General features: G+C 42.8%; 1 protein-coding gene across 2 annotated transcripts in view; it reads left to right on the top strand.

Annotated features, from left to right (window-relative positions):
- Positions 1-24850, top strand: part of LOC142761685 (allatostatin-A receptor-like) — an 85400-nt gene extending 60550 nt beyond the window's left edge. The window contains exons 1-6 of one of the 2 annotated variants that reach the window (XM_075875620.1): positions 2523-2711; positions 15120-16448; positions 18046-18169; positions 18794-19014; positions 20749-20884; positions 21617-24850. In XM_075875620.1, the coding sequence (XP_075731735.1) occupies positions 15916-16448; positions 18046-18169; positions 18794-19014; positions 20749-20884; positions 21617-22018 (1416 nt within the window). In that variant the 5' untranslated portion in view covers positions 2523-2711; positions 15120-15915 and the 3' untranslated portion in view covers positions 22019-24850. Of the gene's footprint in view, positions 1-2522; positions 2712-15119; positions 16449-18045; positions 18170-18793; positions 19015-20748; positions 20885-21616 lie in introns of those variants that run through there. The other variant, XM_075875619.1, reaches the window with a different exon arrangement.
- The last annotated feature ends 492 nt before the right edge of the window (positions 24851-25342 follow it).

Here is a 25342-nt window from a genome sequence, read left to right as displayed (position 1 = left end):
ACACAGTCCTCTGAGCAGTCAATCGGAGATAAGCGGTACACAGCCGTCTTGAATATCCTCATTCAACTGCAGTTAGTGTGTACCTCTATGAGGCAGCGCCGTCTGTTATACTGTTTGGGAGATACTGCCTTCTTTTATGTCTGGTCTCTTCTTTCGGTTACGCATGACGCATGACAAGGCTAGACTAAGAGGATCTTTGCCCCTAAAAAAGATTAAGTGATGACAGGGTTCTCATAAAGGAATGCTATGGCCGTGGCATTCCGGGGCAAGTGTGGGAAGTTCTAAACACGTCTCAGAATGAAACATCAATGGTTCTCTGTAGCCGTAATAGCCGTTATTACATGTACGCGTAACTCTGCGCACTGAATTGTCTCCTGAAAAGTTCATTTCAGCAACCGGGGTTTCACTTGTATTATGAGAGAAGCAGTTGCCCTCCCATGGGAGCCCCTCATGCGCACGCATAGATTTGCATCCTTCATGTTGACTCCTCCGCCACAAGCACCGATCGTCATTTCTTTTGTTTATTCAGGCATTAAAGGCTTTCATTTTAAAGTATTCACTGAGATCTTCTCAGCTTGAGTAGGCTCGTTCGTCACATATCAGTAAGCATTGAGACCAGGTGCAAAGCAGGTTGAACGTTGAAACATTAGCCAAGTCATGCGCATGTCATGGCGAGTCTGATCTGATATTCGTGTCTGTTTAGAATTCATAAATTTTGTCTCTCGTTGAAGAAATGTTACGACACGTTGTAAAAAATAGAAAGCGAAGCACGAAAAGCCAGCTGTGCGCACGGGATATTCACCTGAAGTTAGCAGGCACACCTTCATAGACGCACTTGTTAGCCATTTAGGTGCAGTAGTAACGAGGCACAAATTTGAAAACATCCGGATGAAAGACAGATTACTCGTTATATTTATTTGAGTGTCGTCATTCGAAGTTGCATAAAAGAAACCTACGTACATATAAAGCGTTAATTACTGGTCTCTTTCAGTTTGCAACGTATGGCCAATATGTGAATTACATTACGCGACACATTTTTGCGTATTCTGGAGCTACGTTTTACTGTATACTGCACGATATTCGCACAGTCAGCTGTAGCGTAATTTGATAAATAATCACGAGGTCTGCCCTAGTCCATGAGCAGTCGTTTAATCATGGGGCTAGATTGAACACGAACCACTGGCCTTAATGAATTTTCTCTCCCTGCATGAGCTTTTGTCCTTATAGCTTTTTCAGCCAGACGGAAATGCAAATATTGGCAGGAAGAGATAACTTGCAGTAACGTGAACGAAGGCTGAACGGCTTCAATATGCGAAACATAAAAAATACTTTCTTCAGACTAATTCGATTACCATAGTGGACATGAAGTCGCTACGGGAAAGAGGTTTATTAGCTTGCCATGTTTCAGACGACTCTTGGAAATTAGTTTACCATTGAAAAATATTCACATTTTGCGTGTTTAACAATTATTAGTTTATATTTTTTGGGCCAGTGCGTGCCAACTTGAACTCTCACGTATAGGTATATTGTTTGGCAAACCAATCTTCAGTCGACGCGTTGTCTAGTACAGAGAGCCTTAAAGGTTATGGGGACATTTCCTATCTCAAACGTCATTATTGAAAGTACAAGAATGCATAGGAATTTTTTTTATCGCTATAAATGTCACCAATAAAGAGGCAGCTGCTTATTAGAAGTAACGTATTGGCAACATAAACGGGAGTAATGCAACCATAGTGACAAATATTTATCTGATGAACTCGGTACGACATCTGTGCTAATGTGTCCCATGTTCATCTAATTAGATCAATACGGGGTACCAACAATTTATTTATTCCTTTGACGTAACGAGCACCACTGAAAGAAAAATCTTTCATTCGCGGCAGTTCAGAATCTTGGGAAGCCATATAATGCCTGCATGAGGCCCCAATCGTTGATTTACGGTAGAACACCCAACGCTTCAGTAAAGAAAAACATCCGTGTCGAAGAGCCCCCAAGCGTGCAGTCTCGGCATCTGCATATTGTACTTCGCGAAGGATACGGGAGATTGACTTCGTGGTGGTCTTAATTTCGCGAAAGGCGCTCGAACTCCCACGACTGTATACCCTTACACTGACTGTGAACTTTCGATAGATGCCGCGGGAAGAGATGGGGAGGGGCCGTGGTGGCAAGCAATCAGGACGCTTATCCGTTTGGCTGGCTGTCAGGCGTTTGTTTTAGCCAGCGCGTTTGTTGCTTACAAGCGCCTAATATTAGAGTATACTGCAACTACTCTAACACACCTCCACACCCCATCCGCCCATCTTGCGCGCGCGTCGCGTGGGGTTGCCTTCCTGTTCACCCAAGTCACCCACTCCTTGCCTCCCCTATTATGTTCTCCTGCCTACCGTCACTCACAAGTTCGACAACTCGCAACGCCTCTCGATATCCGCCGCAATCTAATCTCCCCGGAGGGCGTATGTACAGACCGTTGCGCGCTCTCAATTGCAGCTCTCCTGGTTTTTCTTGTTCCGACACCGCGAGGCGTCGTGCCATGTTTGCCGTGTGTCCTGACGTCTGAGGGAATAACGCCCGAGCTTCGTGCCGCGTCGAGAAACGTAATAGGCGACGCGAAGAAATCTACGCTTTAGCGCTCGTCGTGCTCGTGCACCTGTGGAGTCGGTGATCTCGGCGGCGTACCGGAACCGCATACCTCGCATATGAAACAAAACAAAGTAAGTACCGTAGAGAGTCGAAAAAATCGAGATGTCATCATATAAAACGCGAGGCTTCGTTCTCGCGACTAAAGTGTGAAAGGCTTCAATTGAACGAATGACATCGTCAGGTGTGTTATGGTAAGACTGGACATAACCCACAAGGGATCTTTGTGAGTATATCCAAGTGGCAAGAGTTAGGCGTTAATCGTACGCTTTTATTAAATATGACACAGACTAACGAACGGAGAAGTAGCACTAAATGACGTACAGACTTCACATATATATACAAACTTTCTTCGTTAATTGCTTCTAGCTTCCCATGGCGTACAGTTAAGTGGCGTGCAATGCAGTTTTTCATCTGTAAGCTTTTAGGAAGCAATAATATTTGCAATATTGTTTTACTTCCGGTTCAGAACAAAACTCTAATATATTCCTTTTTTTTTGGAGTCGTAGTACTTTCTCGTTCGTTGTGTAAATAAAGTGTACACGAACCAATACTAACTCCAATTCGTTAGCATCTTGAGAAAAGGATGGATGCATGAATAAAAGGGATTATTTCCCGCCCAAGCTGACTCTATTCGGTGCATTTGAAACTTGTTGTTTCATTTCCTCATGCACAGAGCTCACGGTCGTCATCAGTGCATTATAGCTGATCTCTTTTTTACATTCGAGGTGAATTTTAGCCCGCAAAATGAATCTGTCCAACAAAACCATGCATGGCGCGAGAGCTGTTTGTATAGGTTTCAGTGTACATGTGCTTGGGGATCACGTGCAAGTATGGTAATGTCTTCATTCAAATACTGTGGTCGTGTATGTCAAGAGAGTGAGAGAGATGAAGATGCAAGGAAAGGCAGGGAAGTTAACCAGACGCACATCCGGTTTGCTACCCTGCACTAAGGATGGGTATGTCAAAATAGCTCGAAGAGTATTGCGGCTGACCATGGCTCGCGCAGCTGCTTTCATGCAAGCTCGACATTTACGCGGCTGCCTTCCATCGAATGACGAAAAACGCTGTAATTGTTCTCACCTGCGTATGTGAGGGTATTCAGCGACTCCTTGCATAGGATAAGCGCGCCATCATAACAAGGTAAACCCTGAAAAAGCATGGTTCGATAAGATTTCTTTGTCTTCAACGGTTCATCATTCATGATGAAGTAATGCGATTTTTAAGCTAGTGAATTTCATACAAAAGCACCATAAGCCTTGAAAGACATGGCTCTCATAACACACCGATAAAAATGTGCTCTATTTCACAAGCTTGAAAAAAAAAACCAATAAACCAGATACATGATCTTTATTTTAAAGAGTAGACACAAACTCACAAAAGGTATACTTCTTTTCACCGTCTGTTAACGATACAAGAAGTCATGCCTGTTGATTGTATTTCAAAGGACTTCAATGCTAAAGAACTCTCGATCCATTTTTTTATTATGGGATTTCGCACACACGGTTTCTTGCGTAGGTGACTCATTACAGACCGTTATCTATGTAGCGCCTAAAAAGTTGTAAGTCTTTATCTCAGAAGGAGCTTTCATTGCCTCTGTTCTTCAAAAAAAGTAATGCGAACCTGTGCTGTTAGTGAGTTGGCTGGTATGAATGAGCATGCAAAAGTGGGATAAACAGACCTTCGCCCATCTGTATTGAATGGAAAATATATTATGTAATTAATGATGCTATACTTCTTGAATGTTTCACCTTTTCAGAAAAAAAAGCGTTCAATGACAGCTTCGAGCGGTCGCTTTAGTGCGCCTTAATTGTTTCTCCTCACGTGTTGTACCTGCCTAATAAAGAAACGAAAAAGTTTAAGCAATGTGATTATTTGGCATTACAGTTAGTGCTGAAATCGAGACAGTTTGAATAACTATGACCACTGGAACCAATTAATTGTGCAGTCTCGTGCAGTACGTGATGAAACATGCTGCCTGCACTCAAAGTGACAGCCATCCTGCAAAGCAGCCTCGACCTAGAAAAAAAAAAGTGATGGATTGAACTCTCTAGATCAGCGGCACCTTCTCAGCCAATTTAACGTTTATCGTTGTCATTGTTCAGGCTAGGGTTTAGATTACCGACAGCCAGCGTGTTTAAACTCATTTTAGGTGCGACATCTTATGGAGACCAACACGTGGATTTATTTAGAGTTGAATTGTATTGTCTCCAAAAACGATTTTTATGTATAAAATAATAATCTCAGGGGCTTTTTGAAGAAGGCTGATTCACAAAATATATACTACATGAAAGTGAGGCAACGGTCATTTTCTTAGACGAGCTGAACGTTCAAGCCTGAGTATTTTGTGAGGGCTTAAATATACTACAACGAATAGTTAACAAAACCATAAGTTGGTTAACACATTGAGGCGACTTGTATATAGAAAATTTGTAGGGCGTCCCAACGTATGACATAGGAGTGTTTTAGTAAAAAAAATCAACGCATGAGGCACGCAGTACTAGAAACAAACCCTTCAGGTGTGTAGAAAAGAACAATGGTCTGTTTCATCCGATCGAAACTTACCAAGGGAAAGAAGTGGATAAGTATACTACATGATTAAACAAGAACATCAATATGTCATCACTTTTCACCATGACAACAGCGCGCGCAACAAGAAATGCCTCGTTATCAGACTAAGTGAAACTTCCTAATAATTTCGAAAACTTTGCGCAATTTTCAATTCTCAATGCCTGCCCACCGTGTCCTTGCCTTCTTAAACTTCACTAATCGTGCTGAATCGACAAATGAATACATGCACTCTTAAATTTCGCAGTAAAATGAAATTACTTCTTTCTTTATTGGTATGTTTCATTTTCGGCGTCGACTAGCGAGAAGATTATTGTGCCCTGTTTGTAAACTGCATAGGTTTAACACGCCAGAGACCGTGCATGTACGTAGTGGTTCTGAACATTATTTTTCTTCTTTTTGTATTCTTACTCTCCTTGAATTCTTCAAGAATATAATAATGCGAATAACATAGTGGGCTCCAACGTATACGCTTCATTCCTACAGTTTTTATTATATGAATAAAAACAAACGATTAAAGTTATATTTCGGTGAGCGGCAGAGCAGTGCATGTGCTTTCCTTGTGACAGTGTCGACACGTTCGGTCGTGGTTTGCTGAAGTGTAGTGCAAGCACTCAGCCCCTTCTCGGCTTCAGAGTTAGCGGGTTAGTGCTATACGTCTGCGAAGTTGGCTTAAAAGCGCTGGGAAAGTATGATTACTTTGAACTTTCTACTGAGTGGTGGCCGCCTCCACAGGTCTAGCAATTCAAGCCGGGTACTCAGGAGGTAGGGGAAGCAAAAAGGCACGTTCCACAAGTATGGATTTTGGTCATGAATGTTTAAGGTAACTCTATAGCACGTAGTCTGCAATACATGGAGGAAAGAAATAATCAGAAAAATGAAACACATGGGGGATAAAACTGACACGCAGAACGTGAGTTTCGAAGGCAGCGGCCAAGCGTGTAGATAGATAGATAGATAGATAGATAGATAGATAGATAGATAGATAGATAGATAGATAGATAGATAGATAGATAGATAGATAGATAGATAGATAGATAGATAGATAGATAGATAGATAGATAGATAGATAGATAGATAGATAGATAGATAGATAGATAGATAGATAGATAGATAGATAGATAGATAGATAGATAGATAGAAAATTTTTTAAACGGCACTTCTGTGAAGCTTGCGCTTATCGATACATTTTGCATAGCATGCCTTATTAAACGAATTGGTTCGTATCATAAGAACAGATGGGAAGTATACTTGAGTGCCATTACATAGTAACGCGTGTGTTAGTGGGAAACTGAATATGAAAGTATAACACTTGTTTGTTTCGTTCGTTTCCTCTTCTGATGCCTGTCCTTGAAGCAAGGCTCAAGGGTGTTTCGAGTTTGTTGAAGAGCCTGAGCGCCGTAATGGGGGTTTGATCTTGTGAACTTAACCGATGCTGCTAGACTACAACATGATTTTTAGAGTGTAAACGTCAACTAACACCAGTGTAGTCTACACGGCCATCACGATAACTATCAGTTAGATTCCGCACGTGAATAATGTTCGCCTCTACGATCGCTGAATTCAATAAAAGAAGTAACCATGGTGTGTTCCTGATCTTTTCCTTCGACTTCGATAAAAATTTAATGAAAAACTTTGCACATGTTGCCCTTATGCTTAATGTAACCTTCACTAATCGTGAATTGACTTTTGGATACTCTGGTAACGCTTTAGAAGTTCTTGAATCACTTGCATCAACACGTCCAGCTTTTTATCTAACGTAACGCAGTGGCCAAAAACAAACAAAAAAGAACGCCACCAATAATGGCATATTCTCAAAAACGTGTTAAAAAAATTAAAACCCTGGCAAGCTGGCCGGCAAGTGGATCTCAACTCTCTCGCTTTTAAGGAGCCTTCTTTAGCGTTCATAAGAAAACCACTTCCGTATGACAGCGAATTCTTCAAAATGTCAAGATAAGGGGAGGGGGGGTGTTCACATTGAAGAGGGAAAGCTGTCTGGGTGGCTTTAATAGCGCTAAGCGCAAACTCCCCTCTCTGACGATTCCTTTCGCAAGCGTTGGTAAAAACGTGCTTGCAGTTTTAGCACACTTCTTACGCTTACGCCTGAAAAGAATGTTTTTTTTTCTCTCATGACGGCTCTACAAATAAACCCTCGCAGCAAGCCATACCGGCGTGCTAGAAAACGAAAGAAAAAGCACGGTATTTTCATCTCCTGTCTCTTTTATGGAAGTAGAACCAGTTCAGCACTATTCCTTCACAACCGGAAACGGCCAACCATAAGGATAAATAAAACGTGCGTTTTCCCATCAAAGTTGGATTAGCGGCACCGGATTAGGGGCCAGATGTGGTGGTGGCACTGCTCTGTTTTCAAGCGCACAAGCGTAAAGATGACCCGTGGACAGACCTAAAGCAAAGCGGAGATTTCTTGCATGCACGCTTTGCTGAGAACCACACGTTGAAGATCCAAATATCAAGTGCAGTTAAAACTTCTGGAATGCAGAAAGAAGAAGTGGCAAAAAAAAACTGCAAGAGAAGAAACAAATAACTTATCGCCTTGACTGAATCTTCTACCCTAGCGCCACTAAGCCCCTGCCTCGCTCCATGGGTCCGGTTTCTTCAGAGCTTGTGCCTACGCTTTTTATCCAAACTCTGTAACACGAGCCCCCGCTGTTTCAACAAGAAAGTTGGGGGACAAGTAAAGTGCATCCTCAAGGAGTATGAAACACGATTACGGAGCCACTGAAAACTTGGCACGAAAGAAGTGGGCGAAATCTTCTGTTTATAAATAAAAAGGGCGGAAGTTAAGGAGACGATGGAGGGCTGAAGGGAAAGATGCCGTGAACGTACACAATACTAAAGCTAACGTTACGACAAGTCGACTTGCCTCCTTCAAGGAAGTGGTGTTATGTTAATTCTTCAGGGTTGCTGCCCTGAAGACATGTGTCCCCTTGTCGAAATATTTCAGCAATAGATGGAGCCTTGAACAGACAAAGAACTCTTCAACGAAAAAGTTGGGTAGGGTAGGGGGGGGGGGGGGGTGTTGCTGAAATCAGTTTGGTCGTCATCTTAAAAACAGCGACCTCGGTTTCTTTTCTTCAATGTTGCTGCCCTGAAAGAGACAGTGCTACCTGTCGATAAGTTGGCTACATCGATATCACCTACTGAAGAATATTTCATCTCTTTCTCCATGACCGCTTATTAAGGACGCCTTCTTCGATCTCCATACACGTTCGTCATCATTGAGAGTTGTTCGTCATTGACTGTGGGGACGGATTCTGACTATTATCAGTGCTTCGGACGTGGTTGCCTCCCCATCTCTTTGGGACCTAATAAAGGTCGCGTTAAGTAATCCGTGAATTGTGGGGGAAGTCCATACTTTTATGTATTGTGTCCTTCAATATAGTCTCTCTAGGGCTGTCTCTGTGCCTGTCCTTTTGAGGGGAGGAACCTCAGGGTCTTGGCTTGTGCCTCCGATGTCCCATTTCCTGCCTTACACGTGCTGGGAGTGCACCGATCGTAGGTGTAAGAGGAGACCGTTGATTGGCGGTTCCCTCGTGGCACGCTGTTTTTTTTCGATGCGCCGCCCCAAGAGATATAAAACGCGCCCACTGCCGGCTCTCTCTCTCTCATGGTGGAGTGCCCTTCGTTATGAATGAAAACACGACAGCATGCAGCGCGGCTGCGCGGCAACGAAGTCCAGAGTTTCAGACTTGCAGAGCGGCTGCATGCAGCACGGCAGTGCAGACTTGCAGAATCGCGAAGCTTCAGTGAAACGGCAGTGCCAGTAAGCCGATTCGCAGCTGAGGGCTCGCAAAGCTGCAGGAACACGGGAACGCTGTCTTCTCAAATTTCTGGTTCGATCCCATTCAAGAACCCTTAGCTTTGCATTTAACCGATCATAAGACGGTCATATTGAAAGAAAAACACCACCCATATCATACTTTCTTGCCGCATTGCGAATAACGTGAATAACAACTCTGTATATACTGTACAAACGTGTTGCTGCGTGTTTCCATGATCGAGTGGCCAATGTACGGGGGTTAATGATCCCCCGGAGCTTCGCCCACTTGCCTTTATTCACTTAATAGATATGCTGTGCTATTTTTTTTTAATTCATGTCTCTATCTTTAAATGATTTAGGGGTGGTAAGCGGGGGGTGAAGGACTATCGACAAGAAAAGAACGTAAGGCTTCTGTAGTCTCACAATTAATCAACAACAATGCGAACAAGTGCTAGGGTTACGGTGAGATTAAAACAGCATACTGTTAGAGAGTTAGTGGGTAAAGATACCACGGTGATTTTTTTTTTTAGTGAACTTAGAAGACCTGGACCTTTCCCGCATATATGATATGAAACATTGTGAGAGTTGATCAGTGCATGAGCGTGTATGCCTATTCTAAACGTGTACAAGTGCTCAAAAGAAGACAATAATGTGTTAGATAGAAAATGAAAGTTCTGATTTCTCTCGCCGCTGTTGACAGTACTTATAGGAAGTCGAATAAGAACACTCGGAGCGAGATTGCCAGCCACTCGAAACACTGATTTCTTGTGTGAGAAACACACTTTCATTTTGTAACATTACAATTATTTGACGATGATAATATTGCTGAGAAAATAAAAGACCGAAAGCTGCATTTTTTTGTTTTTGTCACAAATGCCTATACTGTAAAGGTTTCTTTGAACATTGCCGCCTAGCTGTCATAGTGACAGCAAGGTTAGACTACAGTGCTTGTTGAACAGATACGAACAAGGAACTTCCATGAAACTAAATCACATTATTGCGCTAAATCATCAGCAAAACATACCATTAAGGGTTAAAACACGCAAATTTACATGAACTACGTTACTTACTTGTATATGAACTGCATGAGCGCAATGACAGAAGCGCTATGAAGAGCAGAAACGTTGACTCTGCTTCGTCGTGCACTTATACGTAGGCATCATAATTTACGCGTTCCGGCACACTCAAATAACAAACAACTAATCATACGGACAAAAAACTTCACTGAAGAAAGTGGGCCATTTCTCATACTGCTAATTTACTTTCATCTTGTGTCAGCACAGTCCAACAGATTATGTCGCCGAACGTGATGTCATTATTTGGTTTCCTTTTTGTACGGTGCCTCCTGAGTCGATCCAATGAAAAACTGGTTCATTTTATTAGAGACTCCGGCATGTACGAGTAGTCACCTACGATGTAAGCGTGATCCTAATTTGGAGGTCGTAATTTTCTATAAAACGTTTGATGAAAATGCATTTACTGAAGCTAAATGTTTGACAGCTGCATGAAACAGCGTGGGAATATTCAGTATGCGTTCAACGAAGTTTTATTATAAATCTTTAAGTTGGCTCTTATAAGAGGAAACGTCTTTCCTCTTATAGTAAATCAACTACTGTAAACAGCTGTAGTAAATTTTACGTTTCTTCGATATGTAAAACCACAAGTCAGGGAAAATTTATTACGGTTACCATCAAATGGCATGCAACTTTCACCAGTACATGTTCTGTACTTCAGTACCAAATGATTCGATGTTCACAAGCTACACCGTTGTAGAACACCACGAAGACTTTTTTGATGCTAGCTATGCCATTTTGTAAAGTTTTCTTGTTTTCACGCTCATTCCAAGCTCACAGACATTGAAAAAACGAATATACCAGCCACGTGTTTGGAATTCAAAAAGGCTTGGCGCATTGGCATAGGAAACCTGTCATTGTGCTACAATAATTAAGATACTCACTCAAGTGAAAATGAAAGATATGTTAAGAAACGTAATAATCTGGCAGCAAGTTCTAATGCATTGCACCATTTTGTACGGCCTATGAATCTGTTTTGCTTTTACCTGAGCGCAGCAGTAATGAATCAAGTACAATGCCGAGCTTCTTGCATTTTAACTACAATGTAAATATGAGGCAAGCTTTGGTAAGCAACTTCAGTTTCATTCGAAAAGCCTTGCCATTCAGTGAACATAAAGATAAGCAAGACCTGAAGGGAGATTGTGCTTTTCTTCTCATTCGAATGCTGCCGTTAAGTGGCTGGGTACTGAGACAGGTCTGTTATCATTACCAAAGCCGCGCCATAGCCACTAAGGGTTCCGTGGTGCAGTTGTACACTGCATGTTCAACTCTCTCTCGAGTTAATACTTCTGCATCCATGGTGCACAGGTCAGTCTGCCGTGACCCTCCCCCTCTTCCACCGCGCTGTTCTCCTGTGTAATCCTTAGAGACCACGCCAATTCTACATGCTAAATTTGCAAGTATTTGATGCTAATAAACATAATACACACGTTTTATCTTCAGATAGCGCAACGATCAATGTATTAGTTTCTGAACGTGCTTGCCTGTTTTCATCCTATATTTTAAAGAATAAGAACGGAAGCTTGAACGAGTTGGTACGCGTTCAACACGGTTGAACAGCGCACACGAGATGACGACGAAGTAAAAGAACACAGACAGGCGCTTAGTCGCAACTAAAACTTATTTGGGAAAGAACAGCTGTTATATATATGTGAAATGACACTCAACAGAAAATGCAAAAAAACAAACAAAACGAACAGCAATGCATTCAGACACGCTGAAATCAAGGGAAAAACAAGGGGGGGGGGATATATACAGTGATATCATCTTCTGCAAGTGCTAGAAAGATAGCTCAATTGTGCGTCGCTCAGCGGAATGGATGGCATGCCGACATACTCATCCTTTTTCCTTCAGATGGGGAAGGCTCCAATCAATTTTCTCGCTGATTTTCCGGCTGCGACCGTATCATTGTGTCGTTGAAGAAAGGTACGCAGCCGCATTCGTGAAAATGAGTGGCAAGGGAGCACGGTTTTGACTCAGATAATGAGAGTTCGTGTTTTATAAGGCGAACGTTGACGCATCTTCTACTTTGGCCAATTCCCGCTTAGGCTACATTTTAACATTGTCACGTCACAAATTTTACGCTACACAAGGTTATTTCAACAGGTTGCTTCTAGTGAGTGAAAATAGCGGTCCATTATCATGTCATACGTATTGCAGATTACTCTTCGGTAATCGCACGTGTTCTTTGTTCCCACCACTGTGGATGCAGTGCCGCTAAACTGAGTATGCTGTATGTAGCTAAACTAAATTGGCGTAAACTTAAAGCATGCTTCCTTTATACTGTTGATAGAACACTGCGTATTGAACTCAACAACAAGTTTACGACAGCTAAATTCTGAGCGAATGCTTATGTCGTCTAAAACTTCGAAATGCTTGCTGTTAGGGCGAGTTGGTGTTTCATATTACAGCATGTGTTAGCCTGAAACATGCAAGAACAGGAAATGGAGATGGGCTGGGCATGTAGCGCGTAGACAGGATATCTGCTGGTCATTAAGGGTATCTAACTGGATTTCTAGAGAAGGCAAGTAGGTTAGGGGGAGAGAAAAAGTTAGATGAGAAGATGAGATTAAGAAGTTTGTGGGTATAAAATGGCAGCAGCAAACACAGGACAGAGTTGACTGGTGGAACATGAGAGAGGCCTTTGTCCTGCAGGGTACGTAGTCAGACTGATGATGATGATGAACATGCAAGAAAAGGACCCTGTCACACACGAACGCTTTTACGTCTTTTCATTTTTGTCGTGGCTCTTTTGTTGAATGTGTCGGGCTAATGCATAGTGGCCAAGGAGGAAAAGAAACAATAGTGTGTGTGTGTGTGTGTGTGAGAGAGAGAGAGAGAGAGGAAAAGCAAGAATGTTACCTGCAGTTTGCGCAAACGGTACGCCATCCTGCGCAGGTGAAATGCATAGGGGACATTGGAAAAAGAGTGAATGAACGCGGAGCGAAGGAAATGAATGTCGAGGACTCCTTTTGACCTTGCCACAGACCGCACTGCTTATTTGGTTGTTAGCTTTTTGTTAACGTTAGGTGATTTCTCACTACACTTCACAGAAGTGTCCATCACCAACGACCAACAACAAAAAAAAAATGCGGAAGTACAGGTCTGTTTCCTAATGGGTGTCTTCAGAGAGCTACAGTGACATTCCATGGACGTTGGTGTGCGGTGCAAAAAAAAACAAAACAAAACAAGAATATCACGCAATTCTTCACTTCCTTTGTTCCTGGTGTATCTATATCCTACTTATAGAATCTGCTGTCACAATGCTGCACTCCCGCATAGTCCACATAGTCTTCATCGTTCCACACACGATCACACAAACACACACGTGTATGTATGTATGTATGTATGTATGTATGTATGTATGTATGTATGTATGTATGTATGTATGTATGTATGTATGTATGTATGTATGTATGTATGTATGTATGTATGTATGTATGTATGTATGTATGTATGTATGTATGTATGTATGTATGTATGTATGTATGTATGTATGTATGTATGTATGTATGTATGTATGTATGTATGTATGTATGTATGTATGCATCACCGAGAATGTGGACGGCATTAGCACCAACCTGTGACTGCTATATAGCCATTGACATGGCTCGAAGCCGGAATGTGTCTAATAAAGGCTAGAATGTTAGCCAGAACAGAGACACACTGTTACGCCAAGCTTGCCTGACAGGCGCGAGAGCCGTTTCTGGGGTGCAATAACGAATAACTGACATACTATGGGCAAGCCTGGGTCTCCAGAGCAACCGAATTCTCGGAATCGCAAGTTACCATGTGTTTACTCCTGTGAAGCCTATATGCTATGTAGCCTATGTGACTACTGTGTTACTACGTAACCAGAAATAGTCTTTCCTTGGTCATTTATGCGCGTTACAGTAGTACCTAGCGAAATATGAAAGTCTAAGAGCATGCCGATGTGGCTGGATAGAAATTTAGAGAACATGGACATAAGCATGCTACGGAAATGCATCATTGACGCTACTTCTTATATATGTAAGTGCCTTACAACTTGAATCATGATAACACATCGTATTAAACAATAAAAGGTTATATTATTAATTATTAGGAGACCATTTCTCAAGTTGCACTTCAGCTAGAAGTGAATAGATTGGTGGAGAACTTCGCGACGGAGAAGCAAAATCAGTACCAACACAAAGTTTCTCTGGTATTATCTAAACTGATCTTCGAAAAAATAAATGCTTTGTCGCACCTGAAAGTCAGAATTGAGGAAGAAAACTAATTAGGTGTCCAATGCCCAGTATTCCATAAACAAAACAGGCCGTTGAATGTTGCCAAGTTGGCACTTTGTGGCTCTAATGTACGTGCATTTGGTGTGTTTACTAGCCGTGTTTACGTGAAAATTCCAAATACATTTAAATGAACAACCACGGCCGTATTGTGTATTTGACAATGAGAAGTGAATAATTGATTGCTTTTATTTTTTACGAGTTTTCATTCTTTTGTGACGGAGTGCATAACGTTTAGTATATTGTGGCATTTAGAGAAGTTTTTATTTTCAAATTCCGTGTTTTTGCTGTATGAATGTTTTTTTCCATTGAAAAAGTTCATTTTATGCAAACATTTGTAATTTACAGCGCTGAAACATTGAGGGAATGTCTGCCCATGCTTTCGCTTATCGAGTGCTACCTTTTTTTTCACACTATAGTGAAGAAACTCAAAATGCAGTTTAAGATCGGTAGCGGATGGCTCATTAGTAATAAACTTTACTTAAGTACACTCATGAAAAATGAAGCAAACATCATCACGTATGCAGTACAGCGCCCCGTGCCTTTAATGGTTGTGTACGTTCGAACCACCTCCTGATTGGGAACCAGTTACAGTAAAGCTTAATTCCTTAAGCCATGCCAAACAAACCTTCATGCTGCATGAACTGACGCACGACGCGAACAATGAATGTTTCCTGTATACAGAGAGCAAGTTTATGGATGTTTGCGATGAAAATACCTACAGCCCAGTTAAGACGATAGAAGGTACAAACTTCTGAAACCTCATTGTGCTTTTTTGCTGTTTTTGTTTTGCAGGGGCTACACAGAGACTAAGTGGGGACCAGACTTTGTGCGCCATTGATTTCGTTGCAACTCATTCACCTGTATGACTGTTCCACATTAACGACACGCCTTCTGAAGTTCAAGGCAAAAAAGCGAGTTTGCCTCGTGCTAAGTTGCCAATGAAGGTGTTCAAGCAATGATTACTTCCGGACTAGCACGACAAATGTTTTTCGTACGTGTAAGAACGTGGGCAAGATATTTCAGCTTTTCTGGTGCATGTTCTGAAGAACGCCAGCACAGATAAACGCAGAGAGTTGAGAAAGGCCCTGCTGGCTTTACGCACCAAGCGCCATCATACGACCAGCTCTGAGATGGATCACAACGACCTCAAGGCAAGACAAGAACGTGCAGATTGTCCTGGGTTATCTCAAGTCTGTAGATAGAGAAAATAGCTGAAAGAATCTACCACATTACTGAAGAGCTGCGTAAAACCTAGGCGAAGAACTGAACCCCGCACTGCTCCTGTCGTGAACTTCTACTAACGACTTGCTTAATTTCCAAAACAGGATGTAAAACTAGTGAATGTAAGCGTATAGAGTTTTCTCATTGGTGTAGGTAGAAAGTTAATTGCAGTGATTCTTGCCGCTCGCCTATGCTGAACAGCTTGGAAGCGTACTGTGGGGTCGAATAAAAGCGTGGACACTTGAAAGCGTGTCTGATCCTGGTCAGCTCGCATGTTGATTAGGAAGAAGTCTGTGGCCGCCAAGGTTACCAACTAGCCTAGTGCGAACTCATCGGTCGGACGCGCACACCCGGCAAACATTTTCGAATGTTCGTTCCGTGGCCACCGTCCACCATGGAGTCCCCCGCGACCGATGACTGCTTTACGCTCAACGACACGGCCATAGTCACCGACTGCGATGGCCTGGGAGCGAATGCCAGTTGGCGCACGCCTTCTCCAGAAGGGGCACCGTACTGGAACCAGACGCCACTGCAGTTGCCACCCGATCACGTGTACTTCGAGTACCCCGAAGAGATGCTGGTGCCGTGGGTGATGAACGAGTACTTCTTCTTCATCGTGGTTACGTACTTGGTGACTTTCGCCATAGGCGTGAGCGGCAACTTGGTGGTGATTTCGGTGATGGCTGGCGACAAGTCTTCGAGGAACGTCACCAGCGTCTTCCTCGTCAGCCTGGCCGTGTCCGATCTGCTCCTACTGACCATCTGTGCACCACTGGACGTTGCTCACTACTTCGTAGTCCGGTGGGACGCGAGCGGCACGGTGTGTAAACTGGCTGCTTACGCCGAGACGGTGTCTGCTTTCGCTTCAGTGCTCAACATGGTCGCAGTCACGCTTGAAAGGTATGCGAATCTGTCACAGCATAGGTGTTCTAGATATCTTTAAAAGTCACAGTAGCTTTAGTTTACTCTTGGTCCTTGTGTTCGTCCCGGTATAATTGTCACCCATATCATGTCACCAGTAATCAATAAAATGATATGATGCTGATAATGGTAAGGCTAAATTAGGAGGACGGTGTTCGAAATTAGACTAAGCTTAGCCTATCATCCCATAAACTCTCGTACTTGAAGCTCCATTGAGCGATGGTTAAGAGGTTGAGTAGCTGGCTGAGTTTTGAGCAGTGAAGCTTTTCGTAGGCAATGTTCCCACTATCAGATGACGTAGCACTGATCATGAGTCAACACAATGTGGAGAGATTGAATGTCCGTGAGAAGAGAAAGTGCATCGAGCCGAGTATGGATAGGCAGAATTGGGCGGGCGAACCTGAGACGCTTGCTAGGAAAAAAAAGAGTGAAATCTTGCAGAAAGAGTGAACCAATGAGGTAAGCGTCAAGATGGCCGAGAGTCAGGCTAAGCGGAAGAATCTAGCAGTCGTAAGAGAAGTAGGTGAAAGAGTGTATTGGTTCCTTGCGAATTATCTCTTTCGTTAAAGGCCGAGACGGCTCCCGAGCAAGAAGATGCCTGACGTGACCGTCGGCGAGTGCTGACGCGGCAACTGGCGTGTCATCGCCAGATAATAGCGATGTTCGCTCAAAAGAGGCGGAAATCAGGCGCCAACAAAAACATTTGCAAAACATAGAAGCACGGTAGCCTGATGAAGGATGGACATTAGATTTCCTGCTTCTTCACTTCTGGCGAGGCGGAGCTTGCTAGATTTTTCTATGTGCTGTATTGTAATTTGAGCGGCCAGTTTTGTCCAAGCAAACTATTACATAGGAGGCTCAAAGATATTGTGCCTGACTAACAATTCCCTGAAAACGCTGATTGCTCTATACCATGTAGAAACTGTATTGATATTCTGATATACCAATAGATACTCGAGGCTATTTTTAAATATGTAACCCCATCATTGACTAAACGTGGCTAGAAATAAGTGGAAGCTAAATGGAGGACATATGAACGGGAAGCGCCCGTTATTTGGCCGCCCTCGTTCATGTGCGCCGTTCAGCCTCCTCGGTAATATTGTTACAATATCTCAAACTATCACTTTATTAAATGTAGAAAGTTGTAAATTAAAGGGCTCGTTTTCTTTATTAGACACAACTTCAGTGAGAACTAACTGACAATATTGCCAAAGATAGTATGGGGGATGTTATAAGTAATTTCAATGTAAATGTGAAAAAAGAAAGTGCTTGAAAAGAAAACTGAAAAGAGACAGAAGTGTATATCTAAGGGCTCGTTTTGCCGTGTTTTAACACATTATTAATGAGATTTAACAAACAATAAGGCCACGGAATGTATAGGGGAAGTTATTAAAAGCAATCTAATGTTAATAAGAAGAAAGAAAAGTGGGTGAAAAAATAACTTGCCGTGAGCAGGAATCGAACCTACGACCTTCGAATAACGAGCCACACATACGATGATTCAAATAAATGTTGAATCAGTGAAAGAAAGACATCTCATTGTGATCATTTTTTATTACACTTTTCGCGATGCCAGGTTCGTGGTGATTGTGTTCCCCATCCACTCTCGCACGGTGTGCACCATGAGCAACTGCAAGAGGCTGATGTGGGGCGTTTGGCTCGTATCCCTTGTCGTTGCCCTGCCGATGCTCTTCGTGAAGGTGAGATGTAGATATCGCAGCTAACCGAATGCGCGTTAGTACATGCAGTCAGTAACACTTTTGCTTTAGTGGAGGTGCCTAAACAATCGCTCTTTGACTGCGCATTGCAAATGTATATTCAGACACGAGAACAATCCTAAAAGCAGGCCAAATGTTGCTAGCCATAGCAAATTTTCTCAAAATATGGCTTACCATTTCATCCCTCTTAAATTTTATCGAGTGTGGACACCGGCTACAGAGAAACGACTAGTGAGACCTCAGTACAATGCGAAACAGCCACTATGCAGAGGTTTCCATCATTCATGTTTCGGTTGCTTGATAGTACAAGTCTGAGCTCTGCACTCTGGCTATGTGCACTCACGTGTTTGGTGGCAGTATATGGTGTGATCAGTCAGGGATGGATTACAGCACTTTCGTCTGAGAAAGCCACAAATCAGACGTTGTGACCCTTTATTTTTTGGCTCTGCATGCTTCAGACATTCTTGAGTGCTGACATTAGCCATGCGACTACATTATATTTGTATCAGCTCAAGAAAGTCTGTATTGACTGCTTTTGATGTCACTATGACAATGAAATAATTCAACAAACACATAACGTGGGATGTACCAACGACGTTTTCGCAGAACGTGATCCAGACAACTTTCACTAACCTGAGGGTGAACGTCACCATCTATAGTTGCAAGGACGAACACGACTGGCAGGGTCAGTCGGTGTCCTGGTATCGCCTAGTCACGCTGTTCGCTCTCCCCTCGGTCGTCATGATCGTCTGCTATTCATGGGTCATCCTGGAACTTTGGGTCAGCACCAAGACCATGGACCAGCTCACTCAGTCCGCAAAGTTCAGGTATACATCTGACATCGTTACGTAAAAATGATACTATAGGTTTAGACTCGTATTTACGTTGACGTTTGTAGCATGGGCCTTCCGGTCAGAAGCCGAGCACCATTGCCAACTATCCACCAGAGTGGACTCAGCCTACTGTGTTCGCCAATGCAACAAATAGTCCTATACAACGTCATAAATGGAACGAGGAAGAAAAGGTCAGCTAGGCTCCCGCACACATCCTGTTAGCTACTCTAAACGTGGTGAAGAGAAGAGGGCAGCAAAACAAAGTTGAAAGGAAAGGCTACGTTGTAACATTGTTGTAAGCTAAACGCTAGACGAAATGCTGGAGACGACCCCAATAGAAAACTTCCGGAACCGGTAGTGGCACTTGCACGTGGGCGTTCGCGTGACCTCGTGTATTCCTTAGGCTAAGTATGCTTTTCGTGGCACTGCCGAAGTGCAATATAGAAACCACTTAGAAAGAAGCGCGTGGCTGAGATATTTTCCGTCAGGTGCCGCCTCAACAATCTCAGCTGCTCACAAGTAAACAATACGCACTTCTAACAAACAAATTCATTTATTTCAATAAATTTTACTAACTGTTCATTGGCTAATATTATCAGTAAATCAATTCCCGGTCTCATACGTATCCAACATAACTCTAAACTTCATCCAGAACCACCGATTTGGAACCTGCTCTATTTTTCACAGAAAAATATTCTGAACATTCGGCAAAACCGAAATTCTCAACTGGAAGCGTTTCAAAAGAAAGAAGAGTATCACTGGGGTTTCGTGTCAGAAAAAAACAAAAACATGTTGAACTAAGTTACAAGTGACATTTCCTGTGGTGCTATTATATTTGACAGCTTTTGTTATTATAAAGGCGAGATAGGTAATGTAGTATTTTTTAAATTTTATTTTAGTTTATTTTCATACTTTATGGGCCCTAGGGCGTTACAGACAGTTGTAGTTAACAACAATATAGTAATCACTCCAATTTTGAAGGTGCCAGATTCTTCGACTGCGGTAGCGGTGGCTAGAAGGGGGTGTGAGTCACTGCTTGTTTGTGGCAAAAAATAAATAATATAAATGTCAAGTGTTCGTGCGGCATTAGAGAACCACAGTGATACATAGTCTACGGGATGGAAAAGATAGTTTTGAAGTGTTCGATACGTATAAAAGAATTTGTAAAACTGGTTCAAGTGAAAGTATTTGAAGTTAGACTTGAAACGGAAATTCATGTCACTCATACGTATACTTCATGTCGTACAAAAATCAGCGTAGGCAGTACTTCGGTGTTTTAGTATGGCTAGTAAGAAAACTTCATAATACCTAAGACCTGTTTCGTAATAATGAAAGTAGACGGCAGAATACTCAGTACTAGTTTTTATCGGCTGCGCTTCTGTAGGCTATAACAACCGAGAAAAATTGCAAGGAGTCGTATGAACCTTCTTTTGCAGCCGATTTTCATAGAAGCCGCGTCGTTTTCGGCCTTCTTCATCAGTGCTCTAATAATTTTAATGAGATGGCTCTCTCTTTAATTATTATTTATCGGCATCTGGTGTGGTAATGCGTGTCGTAATGACATGCACGATGACACATTTCATTGTTGCCTTCAGTGATCTTATCATTTGCAGCTTGAGCACGCTTCCATTAAATGTTCATCTTGAAGATTGTGAATAATTAGAAAGGACCACTTTTTTCAAAACTGTTCCACACCATCACTAATGCTAGTGACTTGACACGTTGCAGCTACCAATGCCAGGCACCCACAACGCCCAGACTGGGCTCCCTCCCTAGCCCAGGACCACAGCAGCCAAACTGCAGACTCATTCTTCGGGGTCACGCCAACTCTGATATAAGGGACGTCAAGAGAGCGCGCCAACAGGTACATGCCTAGAAAAAAAAAATATGCCGTCTTGATTCATTTTACTTACGCTGCCACTTTTACTCAAAGACAATATTGTGTTTTCGTGTCCATTTATAGGGAAAGTTACATCTCATTATATGTATGAACGAACTAATGACAGCTATTGGCAATTATGCACATCCTGCAGACAGTAAATCTAATCCTAAGTTAATGTGACGTTGAAATCAACGTTGAAATCAATGTTATCTCATAAGTTGACCTCTCCTTATTGCCAAACTGTAAACACTAAATGTCTTTTCTCATTTTACGAGCCAGAAACAACCTTATTAGAAATCTTATTTTCTCGACGACCTTATCAGAACTGGTCACAAATACAAGACTGTGAGGGCATTGTTAAAATTATTTAAAAACAGCAGACTTACAGGAGCACCTGTAAACTGGTAGTGTTCGCGGTAAAGACTGACAGTAATGCCATATACCGCACATGACTGGCTGATGGTGGCGTTGCGTGTTCGTACGTGCGTACACGCATGCGTATGTGCGCTCGCTTTCCAAGCCTTCTGAGTTTATTTAATCTCCCAGCTTTCGAGCCTCCAAACTCGTCATCCCTTCCGCTTGTGCAAGATAGACCATCGGTTATGCAAAACCAGTTAACGTCCCCGCACTTCCATTCTTACGCACGTTTTTTTTCCTCTTCATTACGCTAGTGCAAACGCCCTTCACTTCACGTATTCCCTCCTTTGCTTGCAGGTCATCAAGATGCTGATACTTGTGGTGATCCTCTTCCTGCTCTGCTGGGGTCCCCGGCTCGTCATGGAGATCGTCATCAAGTGCTGCCTAAACGTGTTCAACCACGGCGTGTACGCCGTGCGCGTACTCTTCTACTTGCTGCCGTTCGTGCACAGCTGCCTGAACCCCATCGTGTACTGCTTCATGTCCAGCAAGTTCCGCCGTCGCATGGTGCGGTGCTGTCACCGCACCTGCTTCGAGCCACGCTGCCGCGTCAAGTCCACCACCACGAACAACCGCTGCTCGTCCCGCAACGGCACGACGCGGCTCGGTTCCACGTACACCTTCACGTCATACGCCACATCGACGGTGGCCATACCGCACTCGATGACGCAGCTACCGGGCGACTCGCTCGCCTTGTGACAGTCGCCGTGCCCGCCGCTGCACCAGCGCGGCGCTACGCAGCTGCACGCCGTCAAGGGAGCCAAAAAGAGGAGTGCCAAGCAGCACAATCGCTGCAGGGACACAACCATTGAGGACTTTTTGTGAGCATGCAAGGACCTCTCGCGTTTGCGCGGAAATGTAATGCACTTGTGAACGTCGTAGATGCGTGAGTAAGCTTTCCATGACCACTGAGAAGCGCTGGACATTGAATCGCAAGTGTGATCGTGCCAGACCGTACGTCTCAACTTAAGATGAACAGTCCAAGGACACCGGCCGGATACTCTTCAACAAGACTCGACCCTCATTTGCACAGTGTTGTTGTTACACACTGACGAGGCCAGTTATAGATGTTTGACGTGCGTTCGGGATATATTGTATGTGTGGCAAGGGACATTATTCAGGAAATGATGTGCAGAAAAAGCCATCCTTCAGGGACAAGTTCATGCAAACATGAGAAAATATGTTTCGCAGTGCCACCCAGGTTGAGTTCGGAGCACTCTTCAGGTAGTTTTTGAAACGTACTTTTTTGTGCGTGTCGTCTCGTAGTGCTGACGAAGCAGCGAACTTTCTTTTTTTTTTAATTTTCACTGATGATCGTTGCTCGTGACGCTATCAGATTTGTTTGTTCTCAAGCTTATGGTTGTCCAAACCATAGTTTATTCATTACGTGGACGCAGCTGCAGCATCTATTCATACTGTGTATCTACGTCGTAATATTCTAGAAACAATTGCAAGGGGCAAGCAGTCTTTCTCTCCATGGCGGGTTTACATTTCTGAAGGCCTTCAAAAATTATATTTAGAGTGTGCGGCAGCTCCAGCGGGCAATAAACACTAACTTAATGCTCAATTACAATGTCTATAGTTTGTGCACATGACACTCATTAGGCAACCTCAAATGTTAATTAAATATTTTGTCTGCATTCATTGAAGAAGATGTACATAGATAAATCATCTTGTATTGCTCCAACTAAAATGAAAAAAAAAAAAACATCTACTGTACGTTGACTGTGAGAGCAAACATGTTTGCGGCTTCTGATTTCATATTCCGGCCCTCTTAAGGCAAGCTACTGGACGTTGGTATGCATTCGATAGTGCGGATGTCTTCTCAAGGCTGTTACTTCTCTTGAAAAAGGAACGGAGATGACCACGTTTGAGGGAGAATCTCATAGATCCCAGTTTTCCGACTTAAAATGTTTGCCTAAACGTGCCAATTTTCTTATGGTCATTTCGTTATAAATTGTACCGTGTGAAAGATATCAGTGGCCCTTGTGTAAATGTGAGTCACCATTCTCAGTGAAATAATTGAGATGCTTTAGCATATATAAAGATGTTCATTCAGGAAAGTTCTTGTTATATTGCTCTATACCCTCTAGCGTCATGTTTTCACGTCGTTCACACTTGTCGATGTCAGCATTCTTTTCCACTCAGTGAATCCAAGCGCCATTTTTTGTTTCCACCAAAGACTTACTCACCTCCAGATGCGTTCTTCGTCGCTTATTCATGATTAAGGCCTCTAGAAAATAGGTGACATGCCTTGATTAAGGCTTGTGTTTTTATGTGATGATAGCGTTGTGTTCAATATACGTCTTTTTATCTAAGACTCGAAGAAAAAACTTTTTTTTTGCTTTGAAACCTTCGTGTGAAAGAATTCTTATTCGTGTCAAGCGGTTGTGCTTTCGAGAGTTCCCGTGACGTTGTCGCATTCACGGCTATAAACGGGGCACTTCTTGAGGCCACTTAGAAGTTTTTATACCACGTGCCCCGCTCACTCTCGCAGTGCTGGTTCTTCGTGCATAGCTTTCTAAAGCGATGCCAGGTGGTGCAATGTACGTCCTGTTTTCACTGGTGCTTGTATTCTCGATGCCCCTTGTTGTAGCGTAAATTTGTTAATGAAATGTTGTCATTATGTGTGAATTTCAACGCAAGCGACGCATCAATGAAACGAAAAATGAGAGCGTTAGCAGGCGCAGTGTGAATAACATTTTTTTTCACACCTAAGCCCCATTTAGAAGAATATATCTCAAAGTGACTTTGAAATAATTTTTGTACTCTAAAAGAACGGGTGAAAAAGGCTGTCAAAGGGCTTATGAACCGCTATAAATGCACATACAAGAGAGGGCTTTTCTTCTCTAGTCTTCAGTGCCCATTCAAAAGGCGCTATACATCACCGTAGCCGTCTATTTATTCATAAAACGTGTAGGCATTATAAACAAGAAGCTTTCAGCCTATCGGGATTTCACGCTCTTTGACCAAACCTTGGTATCTCCATTTGCAGATTCAAAAACACCCAAGAACTAAATGAAATCCATTGATCACACTCGGTGGCCTACTACGACAAGGCAAAATTGGCGTTTGTCTGCATGGAAAAGCAGTGTAGCTGACAATTCACGACTGATATTTTTCGTACATGGAACAATAATTAGCTTATTTTCTTATCGAGTTACGTGAAAAGAGCCGCTGTCACAGATCGAGTCGAAAAGGCCGGAAGCGCTCTTTCTGTCCTTGTCTCTTCTTCGGTAGTTACGTCGTAACTACTCGTAGTCTTGCGCTGTGCAAATATAGGTAAACAAAAGGACAGAAGAATGCTGTCGTTTTTTTTCGCATTCTCAGAAGTTGTTCAGGGGCCCTTTCAAGTGCTAACGAAAAACAAAAGCAATGTTATACGTATTGGACCACACACATGGTTGTACGGCTGCCATGTGCCATTGCCTGCATGTCACGTGTTTTGCGTTGTTACATACTTGTAAAAGTCTTCTACTCTTTCCTCTTCTCTGAGCTCCATGGGCGTCAATAAAAGAGCACCGCAAAGTACTCCCCGTGCCTATGTTCAATTTCATTCTCCAACTTCACAAACGTAGTGCACGTGCACTTGGTATACACATGTGTGCAATAGTCACGCGCTGGCTCAGCAATTGCGTTCGTTTTGAAGCTGCCCTGATGTCATCGTTTACTCTTTATGAAAAATTCAGGGTACCCCTATTATGAAGAAGTGCTCGTGTACTTTTTCATTTTTAAATGGGAAGCAGTTCTCAGTGAACCGAAACACTTTAATTCTTCCAACTTTCATCTGGCCGCCTATTTCTGGACGTTCTCGTGGTCTCCTTTTAAACTTCACGCGGACAAAAATTTAGAAGGGTAGACAATAATTCATGTGCAGTTTACACCGGTACAAGGTAAACGTAACTGATAGCGAAGCATCCATAGAGCGCTATACGTTCAGAGAATGGCGTCTCGTGGGCTGTTCATGAGGCTTAGCAATATTTTTCTGGGGAGGGAACACTTGCGTCCGAACAAAAAAAAAAC

The sequence above is a fragment of the Rhipicephalus microplus genome, chromosome 10 (genome assembly GCF_043290135.1).
Source record: "Rhipicephalus microplus isolate Deutch F79 chromosome 10, USDA_Rmic, whole genome shotgun sequence".
NCBI classification, from domain to species: domain Eukaryota; kingdom Metazoa; phylum Arthropoda; class Arachnida; order Ixodida; family Ixodidae; genus Rhipicephalus; species Rhipicephalus microplus.
The sequence above is the reverse complement of the archived record's forward strand: the minus strand, read 5'-3'. Positions and strand labels throughout refer to the sequence as shown.